The 15,309-nt window shown below is 38.5% G+C and overlaps 1 protein-coding gene across 1 annotated transcript in view; it reads right to left on the bottom strand.

Annotated features, from left to right (window-relative positions):
- Positions 1-6,014: 6,014 nt before the first annotated feature.
- The window catches only part of SLC15A4 (solute carrier family 15 member 4), a 30,434-nt gene continuing 21,139 nt past the window's right edge, over positions 6,015-15,309 (bottom strand). The window contains exons 7-8 of the mRNA XM_061466170.1: positions 11,080-11,238; positions 6,015-7,399 (exon numbers count right to left, since the gene is read on the bottom strand). Coding sequence (XP_061322154.1) covers positions 7,251-7,399; positions 11,080-11,238 — 308 coding nt within the window. The 3' untranslated portion in view covers positions 6,015-7,250. The remainder of the gene's footprint in view (positions 7,400-11,079; positions 11,239-15,309) is intronic.

The following is a 15,309-nucleotide window of genomic DNA, read 5'->3' as shown; positions in this document are numbered from 1 at the left end:
CACTGTGCTCAGCTCTACTGCTAAATTGTCACAGAGAACCTCTGCAGCATCATATCCAAACAACCTCCTAAGTAATTTTTCATTGTAGTTTGCCCTTTGAAGGATGGGACAGAGCAGAGGTATAACCCAGTGGCCCCTGATTCCCATCACTATGTAACTTACAAAGCTAAGGTTCTATATTGGAATAGAGTTATTTTTATGATCTGTGTTGCCCAGACTCTACATAAATAATTACCATAACAAGGAGTTGTGTAATCTACAGCAGTAAGAGAAGGCAGTATAACTAATAGTGTAACACGGCCACTGCAGGATTATACCTCATTGTAACCGGGGGGGAAAGCCCAAACATTACCTGTATAATCTGGTAGCACCAATTTAAACTAAACCAAAGCATGGCCAGTCATTTGTGCACCTTTTCCAGTGCAGCCCTGTGGAAGTATCTCCAAAGGACTTTAATGCAGCAACAGTGACAAACGTAGAAGATGCAGTAATATTCATTAATTTTAAAGCCACTCACCTTTTAATTAAGTATGCTGTTGTAAAAGCTCGGGTTCCAGCAGAGATCGCCTCTGCTGCTTTTGTTTTACCTTTTTTTTCTGTCATTTTAAGGAATTTTCCTTGTGCTGTATTTACAAGCAGAGGAACACCTGGTTCGTGTTTCAGTTATGCCTTTGAGGTGAAATGTCTGCTGTTTGACAGTAATCATCTGCTTCCAGCCCTAACTATTCCATGATTCTATGATTCCCTTTAGTCCTTCAGGCTTTTACACAGAAACATTTGGGTTGTTTTGAACCCAGTTCTAGATGAATCAAGATTAAATTTATCAGCTCTTAAACTGAAGGCTGCAGCATCTAGAAGCTTCTTTTCTATGCAAAACAGATGAAATACACAAGCAGCTTATTTCATCCAGACCAGTCTGCAGGGTTTCAGGCCTTCAGAAATTCAACCTTTTGAAATACCTTCGTCAGGTTTTTACGCTTCAGGACAGATGTCTCAAAACATACTTGCACAAGATGCCAAACAAACAAAAAGCATTTGTCTGAGTGAGCCCAAATGGTTATCCTAGGGTCTTGTTCCAACTAACCCTACAAACGGAGCCCAACCAGAGGATCGCTTGTCCAATCAGAGAGCTCTCTAATTACTTGGAAGAGAAGGGGAAGGGCGCACTCCCTGCTTTATCCCAGGAACTCTAGTCTCAAACCCAGGCTATTACCTTTAGTCATAAACTGCCTGCCCTAACACTGTACTGCTTCCAAGGGCAGTGCCAGCTGATGAGTAGAGAGCAGAAACCCACATCAGTGATTTTTGTAAAGTAAGTTAATTGAATTCCTTCCATCAGTGACTTCTGATACAGTACTAAATTCTGCATCAAAACTCTAGGAAATTTTGGGACTCTTACCAAAACCCACGTTTCTTTTAATTGTAATGAGCTGATAGATATTTAGACAATATGGAGGTTATCATCAGTAATGTCTTAAGAAACAAGCAGAAAAATTGCTGATGCTTAACATAAGAGCAATACTGGGATTTGCTGAAGTCAATGAGGGCATTTGCATTTATCCAGCCAAGTGCTCAATGTCGGGTGTATTTGTTATTGTGAAAGCATACTAAGTCATCAAGCTGTCAAGGAGCTTCGCTGACATTGTTACATTGGAATAGTCATTTAAAAGAAATAACTATAACTTCACTAATAGAAATGTGTTATTAGCGCAGCTTTACTTTTTAAGCCTCCAAATAAGATAGCCAAGACAGTGTTCTGCGCTCATCCCCCGCCTTCAGGTAATTTTCTAATGCAACAGAAAAAAGCACCTCTCCCAAATGTATGGACAAAGCCAGAAAGGGAAGTACAGGTTCTGTTGTAACAGGCCATGAAGGATGCTTGACACCATCTTTTGACCGACTGCTTTGCGTTTTCTGACTACCACCCTTTTCCCCAGAGGTGGCAGTGTCAGGAACTGAGGGGATAGAGCTCACCAAATGCTTGGGACATCCTCCAAAGGAAAAACCAAGGATTTCAATGTAAAGTTGCTCTTCACCAGGAGTTGCTAAGATCTCACTCCTGTTCCTTGGCTCCAGAATTACTGCAATTGCATTATCCTCTGCCTAGCTACAAGCAGGATGAAAGCTCGCTTCAACGTCTACCAACGTGTCATTTTAATTACTTCACTGTAGGTCCTTAATCCAGATTTTCCTGCGCAGGGTATTGATTTGCTAGACAGCATTAGGAAGTTGTGCTTTAATTCTGGATCACTTTAAGTTCTAAAACGTGAAATTAATTAGTGGCAGTCCTTCCCCGCGTTTTAATTATTGCACTGTTGGCATAGCAATTTGCCTAAACCCTGGGGCTATACAGCAGCCCTTAGCATCTTCTCCCTCAAGCCCCTTCATCCTCTGAGGAGAGCACTGCTCTTCACAGATGTTTAGTTTGCAGACTAGCAGTTTATAGCATCTTTGCCTAGCAGTCACTTGTCATTATGATCAAGTTAATAGTTATCACTGTTTAAATACGCTAGTCATTTTGTGTTGATACATGGTATTGACTGGTTTCCACAGCTACAGCAGACAGACCTTGGGGTCTCCTGAGAGTTCAGAGAAAACTATTCTTGAAAAGGTGATGGGATAGGTAGGGATTATGATGTACAGCATTAGATGTGGAGAAACAGTCATGTCTGTCTCACAGCTTTCAGAAACATGTTATCTGTTTTAAGTTCTATCTTCAAAAGCCTAAGCAATATTTACCTTGTTTTTCCTTGTTCAGTAAAGTGTTCTGTTCCCTGCCAAAAGTGATCTATGGACTCTGTTGTATCACTGAGTCTCATTGCTGACTAATGCTTCTTAGTAAGGGGGATGAGAAATCTTACCAGTCAAGTATGGTAGCTGTGCACCAGAGGAGGAGTACAGCCCTGAAGTGTCTACCCTGCAGTCTCAAAGTGCCTGTAGTTTGCACAGACTAGACCTAAGACTGCTGTTTGGATGCTGATAACATGTACTGTTATCTGCTCTGCAGCCACAAAGCCAGCCAAGGATCACCTGTACCAACCTGTGCTGTAGCTCTTCGTCTGTATCTAGCTAGCTCAGGACTGTCTACGGCAAATGCAGTCACAGCTCTTCCACTAAAGGGTATTAGTTATGTTATGTACATATTTTGAATTTACTGTAGGAGAATGTCCTGATAAAGAAAGCATGTTTAAGAAAGATGAAAAAAAAATACATATAAGGGAGTATAGAATCAAAGAATGGAAACAAAATCAAGTTTTCATCACTCAGGGTATAAAGCAGCCACTTAAACTTTCTATTTCTTCCATTCTGATAATTCCTCAATATGCTAGGTTATTTTACCTCCTTTTTCAAGCATTACTACAGCCACTGGCAGACTGAAGTTAGTGGGACGGATTGTAACTAATTTCCAATTCCATTCTTGTAAAAATGTAAAGTTTTTCATCCCTTTTTATGATCTTCTAAGTCCAACAGACTGTAGGTTAGAGATCACTAGTCATGTCGTAAGGCTCGTTTGCAAACCACTGTAATCCAATTACTATGTAACTAGGTTTTGACAACTCTTCTTTCCACTGACTTACAGAACAAAACCTATGTTGTGAATACTGTAATGGAACAGTTAATTCCAATATGGAGACGACTATTAAACCAGGCTGTGTGTATGACATGAAAAAACAGCCAACAGCCACCTTGTATGAGCTGTCACTAGGCAATGTTGACTGAAAGTACTGTTTATCGCTGTTCTGAACTTTGTGCTACTTGCAGCAAAGTGTCTATTTACATCCTTATTGTTGTGCAGCTTCTGACCTTAGTTCTCCTCTCTGTTCTTTCACTGCAGTTACATCGCTGTTCTGGAAGGCCGGCAGGTGCCATGCTCTCAGGTACGTGCATTATTCCTCCAGCAGCACTGAGTTTTGTCTACAAATTCTCTGCTTCCTCAGAAATGACTCTGCATCTCAAACTATTGACTGTTCAGATGGAAAGCATTGTAATCTGTTTCCCCAGAGGGCTTGTCTGCAGTAGCTTAACTTGCCCTGCACATAACCAAAATCACTAGGATACCATTTTTCAAAAAACAATTTAAAAACACACGCAAAATGTTAAGAACTCCATGCATCTTTTAATACAGGTTTATTGTTAAGCTGAATCCTTGTGTGACAAGTGTCAGCCCTGAGCAACTTTGGGTGAAAAACCCAAAACACCCAAACAAAACAAAAAAGACTTACAGAGTTGACTACAGGCTTCTAAGGGAAATACTGATGGATGCCTCAACTAAAGTAATTAAACTCACTCTGGAGATTTACATAAACAGAATAAATGAAAAAGCCTCCCTTTTTCTGAGGAGGGCTATTCAGTACAGGCTGTAGCCACAAAGGCATGAGAAGCCAGGGTTTGCTGTACTCTTGAAAGACCTGCAATTACGCGAATAATGCCTCCACCTTACAATCTCAAATGAAACACAGGGACCCAGGCATCTGATCTTCATGCATGATTAGATTATAGCTGGCATAGGCTTTGTAAGGTACACGCTTATTTTCGTCATAATTCTTTATGACTAAAAGTAATGAATTTGAATCAGATACCTGCTCTCAGGTGACAAGTACTTCCTTTCCACTGTGTGTTTTGAATTTAACGTGCCTGGAAAGACAGTGGGGTGAAATGTCCAGTGGGGTGAAATGTCCAGTGGGGTGACTCCTGTCACAACATTCTGTTACACTGGAACAATCTTAGGAAGTGAATGTAACTAAATTCAACCTATACACTTCAAGGTATTTTATCAATAAGGTGCAGTGCTCAGTCACAAAGTTAATTGATTAGTCCTATTTCTGTGACTGGAGCAGAAACACTAAAGGACAAGACAAGGAAGAAGAATCCGCCAAGCCTTTGAGTCACAAAAACACCTTATCCTTTTGATGCAAGTGTCAGATTAATCTTCGTAAATGGTCATAACTGCTTGTGCCTGGAGCTCAGCCATGTCGTTCCAAAGAAAAGTTATACAACTGGTTGCATGTGCAGTCTCATTTCCAGAGTGTTAGAACCACCAACAGAAACATACAGACATTTACTGTATGCTTGTAACAGGGTAAAAGATACTTGCCCAAATGTTGAGTGGACTAACAGAGTATTAGTTTTTTCCTTTAATAGTTTCACTAAAGTTTGCCTGCACAGACTGCCACGGCTGCTATTAGACACCTCGTTTCTTGCAGTCGTGTGCAGATTACTCTCCATTCTTCATTAAATTCACTTTTAACTATAATAGGCAGACACAGCTCAGAGGGAAAATCTATTAATTTTGCTGAAAAATGTTAGATCTTGGGGGGGGGGGGGGGGGGTAGTACAATAAATTAAGTTCAGTTACCACAACAGGGATAAGTAAACAGGGACCAGAGGTGGTAACTTCTAAGACCAGAAGCAAAATTACTCCTGGAGGTTCCTTCCTTCTAAGGCAAGGATGCTTTTAAAAGCAAGATCTTTATACAACTAAGTAGAATAACTTTATGGACACAACCCAATTCCCTCATGTGATTATATATGCCTTAGAAGTGAATTAAATAAACATGAAACACTACAGATTCATCCCTGTATCGTAAGTGCCTGATTGAAAAAGCATACATAGAAATTATTTTGTCCCTATATGTTCCTTATGCAGCTTATACAATCTTAATATTTTTAGCTTGATATAAATGGGATACTCCAGAAATATAGCAGATGGAGCTCTTAAAGTTAGAAAAGGAAATCAGCTTTTCCTCATGAGATACTACTTACTTACTTCTTTATATAGTATGAATTAAAACTGGAATAACTGAAAAAATGCAATCACTAAATAGCATCTACACTGATTTACCTTGGTAAAGACAGGACAGCTTGCATTCAGCTAAGTTATCTGACAAAACTAATAGGATGTCAGTGTACACTTACAAATCTAATAGCATTCCACTATATATTTAGGAAATAAAGGCTAAAGAAGTAAATAATTGTAATGTAATTTTATCCACCTAGAAACAAAAGGTCAAAAGTCACAGCATGGAACTTCATTTTATTTTGTAAACTCATTAAAAAGATGTCCATGTACAAAACCAGGATATTTTAACAACATAAATGCAGACAAAGGAAATGATAAAAATTCAACACGTTAATAAAAAGTCGAGTTTTTATTTTCTTTCTGCATAATTCCATGTATCTTCCATACCATCTGCACACAATCTTAACTACAATTGTTAGAATCATTAAAATTCAGGAGGCTGAACATAAAAACCATTTGCTCTGCTATAGGAATGTGTTGCTGAAGGATACAAACCCTGTAGCATGTTAGCTAGAAGTAAGACACAAGACTGAAGAACTGGCTGAAAGGCTTCTAAATTGTTACTGTGTATTCATCTTCTGAGAATTCAATCTCAGTTTTCTTCTGAAAATATTTATATATTCCTTAGGGAAATAACAGCATTAGATTGAACAGGGTTTTTCAAAAGATGTTTGTTTCCATATTATCCTAATACATCTACTGCAGCTCCAAAAAATAAAAGTATTTCTGAAGTAAAACCATTTCAGTCCAAACAAGTGTTTCATTGTGCACCAAAAGTCACAGCCAGTTATATGACAAGCTACTGTGACATATAATTCAGGCTTCAGTATTGGATAGTTGCGACTGCAAGTTTGGACTTAAATCCTTGAGACACTGCCAGTGAAAGGTCAATTATAAAACTTAATTTTTTTTTAATCTGCAACTTAATTTGTCCCTGTTTCTCCTCCAAAAATGACTCTCAGGATTGAAAACTTATTCTTGTAACCACTTCTTGAGGTTTATTAAAACGCTTTCTTTCTTGTGTCCTCAAATGTAGGCTTGAGACTCTTGAGCGTTTCTCTAGATCCACTCTTCTTCACTAAGCAGAGCTTTTCAGTCAGGAAAAATTCATATCATGAATCCTTCTACTCCATTTCCATTGTAAGTGTCCTGGCTTCCAGGAGTTTAGTAATCTCACGATTAACAAAGAGCAACTTGAATGCCTAGGCTAGAGTAAATACACTTCCGAGATCTGTATTTGTCCTCTGCCAGGACATAGTAGTAGTGCAAGAAACCAGCCCCGCCAACATAAGGCACTTACTGACATTACATGAGAGGGGGGCAAGGGAGAGAACTCTTGTAACATGCAAGTCTAGCAAGAGTCTCACTGGAGAAAACCTTGATATTGCAGACGTAGGGTGCACTGCCACTTCACTGTGAGCTGCTGTAATAGTCTGCTCTGTAACAGGTATCAGATCCTCCCATTGGCAGCCACTTCATTAATCTTTGTTTTTTGGTGATCATATTTCACAGAAACAATAAGGAAAAGCAAGAGGGTTGCTCCTTGGATAGCAGCCAGCAAAAAAAAGTAATAGTTTAATTGGCAGCCATTAATATTACCTAGAAAGAAGAAGATTGATACAGATTACATGAATTAAAACGTCACTCCCTTCAAGCCTAACTAGTGAAGACATCTGGCAAAACCAAACCAAATCACATCTCCATCTGACAGCACAGTTTAATTTTTAATTATCCAGAGCAAAAGATGGACCTTCTGAGGAAGACGTGCACAGTACAAGGACTGCTTGCATTTGTGCTTCAATGCCTCAAACCAGGCAGTGTCCCTGAAGACGCTGATATGCTGTTACTGCAGTATTTCTTACAGTAAATAGCTGAAAGCTTCTCCTACCACTGTAAGACCTTTGTGCAAACAAAGACTACATACATATAACAGTGGGCATGCTTCATGAAAGTCAACAATTTTAAGGGCTAAGAGGTTAATAATCTTTCTTTCTTCCCCCTCCGTCATGTTTTTAAGTCTGGTTTCTTATGCTGCAAACTTGCAATGCCTTGACTTCAGATAAACCTCAGTGTGTATTTTCATGTATGATTTACTTCATAATGGTAAGCAGTAAAGATCACTCCTCAATTTTTGAGGAGATGCCCGATTTCAAATGCAGAAAGAAAACATCCCTGTGCCATGGCCAAACAGACTAGAAAAAAATTGCTGTAAATAAAGCTCTGGATCCAAGACGGAAGCAAAATTACACTGATAGACGTTAGTAATGTAAAGCCTTTACCATCTTTTCTAGATGTGCTTTTAAGGAGCCTGGAGAAAACAGTGCTGCGATACAGCTTTAATGAAGGCAAAAAAGGAAGTCTTTCATGTTTTACAGTTTAACTGAAACAGGTAAATATATGATTTCTTTTTTTGTACTATGTATACTAGAGTCTCCTCCAGCACCCTTTTCACCCCTACTATATGCCTTTCTGCATCTGGAGGCCTGTACCTCCTTTCTCTGCTAACTCAAAGATAAAATAAGAACAAAAAGATGAATGTTTTTAAAGGGAAAAAAGTTTGGCAACTCTGTAGATATAAAGAAAGTGATTACTCAGATGTCTAAGCCTTCTTTTAGGACAAAGTTTACAATTCATGAAAACATACATGGCTTTTTTTTGGCTCAATTCACCTTTGACACTCCCTCAAAATTGTTACAGTGATTTGTACCGGATTAAATAATGTTAAATTAAGAAAGCTCATTGCTAAAATATTATTCCTCTATTAGGCAATATGCATTAACTATTGCTGTACTTCCAAGAACAATGTATTGGGGCTCATTTCCAACATGCACATAAGCCACAGCCAGTTGGACCATTATGATTATCACAAAGGTTAGAGTAAAAACAGTGACGTATACATCGATCCTAACGAGCTGTTCATGCAGCATGCCTATAACTGTTAAGATTAAATTACTTTAATTACTGAAACTTAAGATCCAATTAAATGAACTTATAATAAAACGCAGTAAAATTAAACAGTCTTTCCTTGACATTTAAAATACAATATACATGTGAATCTCCATCTCAATAGCAGACGTGTTTAAAGAGTAGTAATTATCCTTTATGAGATGGGATATTAAGCCCATGCAATCTCAGTTTTTGTCAGAGAAATAACAGTCATTTCAATGGCAGCAACCAACACAGCAGTGCCAGCAGAGAGTGAACTTTCTCAGCAGAGGTGAGGCAGGCAGTTACCTCTCATATGGTATCACAAGTTAGTATAAAAAGCAGAAACTTGGTGCATGTGACTACAGTTATTATACAGCATCTAATGTGTCCTGGGTTCAGCTGTAGCAGTTGTTGTTCTCCTTCTTACTAGTTGGTGCAGTGCTGTGTTTTTGACTTTAGCTTGAGAAGGATACTGATAACACACCCATGTTGTTAGTTGTTGCTAAGTAATGTTTGTTCTGATCAAGGACTTTTTCAATCTCATGCTCTGCCAGTGAGGATGGGCACAGGAAGCAGGGAGGAAGCAGAGACAGGATACCTGATCCAAACTAGCCAAAGGGGTGTTCCATACCACAGCACATCATGCCCAGTATATAAACTGTGAATTTGGTAACTTTCAATAATGTTCTACCAAATGAAAAATTAGTGATTAACAGTTAAACCAGTAGCTACTATGGATACTACAGATCAAAATCACCCACTGAGTTCTTCAGCCTTGAGCCAGATGAATATAGCTGCTGAGCATGCTCGATTGTATGCTGAAGGGAGAAATGTCCAGTTCTGACAGCTGTCCAAAGGACAATCCACTGAGCTTACTCAAAACAGATGACCAGCAAGTCATGAAAGGTAACATCTTCCAGTTCTAGCCAAATCTGGATATATTTACCACAACCTAAATATCTTCTAGAGAAAACATTCAGTACTGTCTTCTCTTAGGTTGCTTCAGAAAACAAAGGCAAAAGGCTAAAAAAGCAACAAGTATCACACTTATTAATTTGTATGAAATTCTAGCCTCCTATTGAGCCCTTATTAACTGAATTATCTATACAGAATTGCAGAAAAAGATAGCTCCTCTGATTTTGGAATTGACTGGGAATTTGGGGAAAAAAAAAAGTCTCTATGTAAGTTTTCATTTGGTGAGGGCACTTCCATAAAGTTAAGGTTACCTGTGACCTTTTGCAGGTTCTTAAAGAGTAACATACAAACAAAAGATGGCAATTTGAGGCATGTGTACTGTTCCAGACAACTTTACGTTGTGGCAGCATGCAAATTGGGTTTAAATGGCAAATTCTCTCATGACAGATTTAAAGCAAGCTTAGGCTGCACTTTTAAGCTCCGTCTATACAATAGGTCTAGCATACATTTTAAGAACTTTTCACACTCCTTCTGTTGGAACTAATTAGCCCAATGAGGATGGGATTTTTCTGGAATTCCCGAGGTGCCACCTACTGGTGCCAATAATTATTTTTAACTTTAACTGGCAATACAAAGCAGATTGGACTTTTTTAAGACTACAAATAGCTAGCAGACAGAATGACCTCATGGTAAGTTTGATGAAGTCTCCTGAAACTAGGAAGCTGAATAATCACTAAGAGAGATGGGTACATTTTACTCCCTATAACTCCAGAAAGTAATTTCAGGACTTTATAGAATCATAGCATAGTTAGGGTTGGAAAGGACCTTAAGATCATCTAGTTCCAACCTCCCTGCCATGGGCAGGGACACCTCACACTAAAGCATCTCACCCAAGACTTTGTCCAACCTGGCCTTCAACACTGCCAGGGATGGAGCATTCTCAACCTCCCTGGGCAACCCATTCCAGTGCCTCACCACCCTAACAGGAAAGAATTTCCCCTTTAGATCTAATCTAAACTTCCCCTGTTTAAGTTTTAACCCGTTACCCCTTGTCCTATATTCTATCAAATATATTCTTCTTCCACACAGAAATTAAGTATTTTTTACTACAATACAAAAGTTTCTAAGTCATTTCTAGTGATGAAATGCAATAACAGCTGAGCAGGTAATTGAGAGGCCTTACCAAGGCAAAATACTTTATGCATCTTTCCCATGCTTTCATGAGGGCAATGTGGCATTTGGCATAGTCACAATTACTTCACACTTACTTCACACTTACATGTAAAATGAAATTTTATCTTTAACAAAATAGTAAATTTATTTATTTTTTAATAAGCACTGTGCCAAGACTCAACAGTTCCACACACTTGATGCTTAACTGCTTGTGAAGGAAGCCTTCTACTTGATAGACTATGAATCCACTGAAAATAACTTACCGAAGTCTGTGTGATTACTCATCCAGCCAATTTCTTTAATAGACACTAGTGCCAACAAGCCAGAGCCAACAAATGATCCAATCCCCGAGAAGAAAAAAAACAGCCCCATGATGGCACTCTGCATAGATTTGGGAGCAGCTGAATATGCAAATTCTAGACCTGTATTAAAAGATAAAAAATGCTATTAGAAGATCTAAGAAATGATAGTGACTTGTTCTCATTTAATGCCACAGAAATTGCAGCTGTATACTACTTGTGGTATGTTAAAGACCTAAAACCAACCTTGGATATCAGGAGACAGGGAATTGAGGTAGTGAATCCCTATCAATCCCCTCTAATTGTTTTATGAACCCTGTTAAAGGTCATCAGTGTATCAACCTCTTAAACAGACAACATTTAAGACATTCACTTTGATTTTATTAGACGTGTAAAATCAAAAAAATCTTCTGAGGCAACATATACTTTTTTTTCCTGTCCAAAATTATCCTCAGATTCATGACACTAACTCTAACCTGGCAAATTCCATGTTCCCCATTTCACTTATTTCTATACTGCCCATATGATGTGCAGTATTTACAAAGCACACGACATTCCCTGCTGAGAACAAAGTACTCAGGAACTGAAAGGTCACTCTTGCATTGACCACAAGCATTTATTTCTCACAGACTCAGTGTCTGTATCTCTGAATGTGCAGACAGAAATTAAACATAGCTGGAAAAGCAGCAATTAGTTTTAATTTAATTTCCCTGTAGAACTCTCCAAGCCCACTGCTCGCTACCCTGTTCTTTTTAAGACTTGTAGATATGGGACTTCAACATTAAATTGTCCTTATTCAAATTTCAACCAATAAAACCAAGAAAAACAGACCAGTGACATCAGTGTGAAAAATCTGAGCTACTGAATTTGAGTACCAACAGAACGCACTGGGTTAGGCTCTGCCTTGCAAAGACAAATGCCCATGATTAACTCTCCTTCTTAGAGTAATACTCCTGTCAAAACTCAAATGGGATTATTCGCAAGAGACAATCATACACATTCTTTGCAGAGCCTTTTCTGACAGGTGAAATGCTTGTTTCAAAACAGTCTGCTTCATACTGAAAATTAATGCTACCCCATAATCATTTTTCTTGCCAAAGAGAGCATTATAGACCTGAAAATGGCACAAACCTTATGTCTTGCATAATAAAGGTATGCTTTATCTACATCATTACTAGTATTTGACTTCTACTACTCCAGACAGAGTTTAATAGAAAAACAGTAGCATTTCTTTCTAAGAAAAGGCCTGACATTTCAAGATAGTGCCTGTTATGAGGGAGGAGCTTTGTTCTTCTAAAAGAAACGAAACTATGTTCTCACTTATTCTGCACCGACACCTGAGAGATCTCCAATAACCAACACACTGCTTCTCTTCTCTTTTGCAAAAGATGTTATCATGGGCCAACAGCAACCTGCCTGTGATTCTAGAAGGGAACTGAAACATTCTTCATGCAACTCAGTTGTGTGGGTTCCTGTAAATTCAAACCATAACAAGAGAATCGCTACAGTGATGGAGAGACATCTGCAAACGGAACATGGGGGAGGGCAAAACTACACTTATTTGGGGAATTAAAAACTCAAGGTTTTCTTTCTAAGCTTTGCCACTAATCTAACAATGCAGATTTTTCAAGGCTAATCTCACTTAAAGAAAAAAACAAGTCTACTACTTTCCAGATACAGTAACTTGGTTTTTAACCTCTTGTTAAGCTACCACAGCTGCCCCAAGTCTCCAAAGGATCGGTCATGTTTTGGTCATCAGGCTTTTATACAGTCTGTACAAGTTATCTCAAGTGTATCACATAAAAGGATCTGGCCCATTTCTTCTCTTATTTCACACATCTACTGGATGCGAATGTTACTGCTAGAAAAAGATCTTAAGACACAAAACCAAACCAGAATGGGTGTAACACTATGCACTTTTTGCAACAAAATAAGGCACATTTCTAAACCTGAATAATGTTTCCAGCAACCCTAATATTTAATCTGGCAAAAGGAACATAAAATCTTTTCTTTGCCATCAGAGCTATTTTTGCCTGCTGGCAGCCATTGATAATGATTTCATGCTACCTCAAACAAGCCGTTTTGCAATGAAACTCTCCAGTTGGTGTTGTCATGTGTGATTACAATTCCCAGTTAAATAAGGATCCTTTAAGAGGATTGACAGAAAAATACAAAAGATTAATGCAATGTGTGTCATCTTTTTAAAGAAGGTACCTCAAGTGTAACTAATGTGGCTTAATAAGAATATGCTTAGGCTTGCAGTAAACAAGTGATATTTAGTCCCTTTTTATTCACGATAAACATTTCCAAATTACTGTAGTTGTTACCATTAACACTTTGCTTATTTTGAAGCTGAATTTCATAGCACAACAGATACCTTTATCAACTTTTTAGTATCAACTTGGTAAAGTATACTCTGAGGTCTTGAGAGGCATGCTTAAAGATACTAAGAATTCAGTTTAGATAATCAGAAAGCAGGTAAGAAAAAGCTTTGTAAAACAAATCAAATGAAAGAATAATAAAGCAATTAAGATCTGCATAGAATGGCTGGTTTAATGAAAAAGAGAAGCATTTGCATTTCCTATCACTGGCCAACAGGTTTTGAAATTAAAAAACTCCTGGTACAGACCCAGCAAGTGCAGAACAGCAGAGTGTTCACCTAGAATAGTGAGAGCCTTAAACACTTCTCATGAAGAAGTCCACTAGAGCAGCTGGAAAAATAAAAACCAACCCTCAATTTGGAGTTCAACAAGCAGGGACTGCATCAAGTCCTTGACCCTTCCACAACCTGCAGACAGGTTTGTTATTTTCTCCTTGCAAACACCTATGAACTAGTAACAGTGCCCGACAGAGAAACTAAAATATATATCCTCTGTTAAAGGATATGTGTTGACTGCACTGCTAAAGCATACTATCCATTGAAGAATCTAAAGTGTGTAGCATCTTGAGTCATAAGGTGCTTTAGAGATCATGAACTACCCCCTCTACCTTTAAAGATAAATCTATCTAAAGATATCTCTTTATTTTTTAAAGATAATGAACAAAGGATAGGTGTTTACTGAAACAAATTAATTCAATGACTTGTCTATACATCACTGGCAGGGGGTGGAGAGTGGTGGAAACCAGAGACCTTTATCAGAGATCAGACTCTTACCTCAAACCTTCAGCCATTTGGCACTTACCCATTCATATACAATACTGACTACTGCAGAACAAGAAATGAAGAACTAGATTTCAGTTGGTGCAATCCAGTAAGACCCTTATGTCTAAATCTTATGTTTACTATCATTAGACAGTTTGTGTGAGGTGCTGGTTTCCAGGTACATGCTATGTGCAAGCAGAGAGCTAACTGCATTCACATTGTAAATGGGACACTCCCAAGACCAATCTGGTGGGAGACATCAGCCTACCGTTCACCAGAAAGGAATGAGGACACTAATGATGCATTTGAATGCATATCACAAAACTACAAATACACACAAGGCAAAGCCGTATCACAAAATAATTCCTCCAACATACTAAATAACTAAGGTGGAGTTTAATATGTGATAGATATGTCTAACTCTTCCCATCACACGAAATCACAGGCCAGACAGCTCGTAGAGAAGCTTAGAGCTTTTTTTTTTGTTTCCTTAGATAGGAAAGGAAACCAAGCCCACACTTTTACTTGCTTAGCAATCCAACCACCTTGTTTTATTTCCTAACAACTGTGATGAGAGTAGAACATGTGTAACCAGAAACCCGGTGGAGTGGAGGTTCTCTGTTCCACTAAGAGGGGAACAAATGGGCCATGTGACAGCTGGGGCTACCGCCAGCAAGAGCTTACAGAATTAGAGAATCTCATTTTAACCCACTGTACTTGCCCAGCGTGAGGAATGAAAGTAACCTCCTGCAGGGGAAATGAAACCAAGAAATGCTGTCCTAAGGAATCGAAGAAAAAGAGCTATAAGGAATGCCAGTTTGAACTGACGATCTTCAAAGTTCAACACTCTCAACACATTAATAACTAACTATAGTTAAGCAAATACTAAATGATTTTTAAAAATCAAGACTCTGGAAGAGTTCCAATATATTACATCAGGAAGCTCTGCAAATCTCTTTAAGTAGTATCAGAATAGCTACTTCTATGATCATGAAAGGTTTCTGTTACTGCTAACCAAGCATTGCTTCCAAGCACTAGATACAGAAACACTG

Source organism: Pezoporus flaviventris, unplaced genomic scaffold, assembly GCF_033815535.1.
Source record: "Pezoporus flaviventris isolate CSIRO_AGI_PZ_B2104156 unplaced genomic scaffold, CSIRO_AGI_Pfla_v1 ptg000041l, whole genome shotgun sequence".
Lineage (NCBI taxonomy): Eukaryota > Metazoa > Chordata > Aves > Psittaciformes > Psittacidae > Pezoporus > Pezoporus flaviventris.
This window is presented reverse-complemented; position numbering and strand designations above follow the sequence as displayed.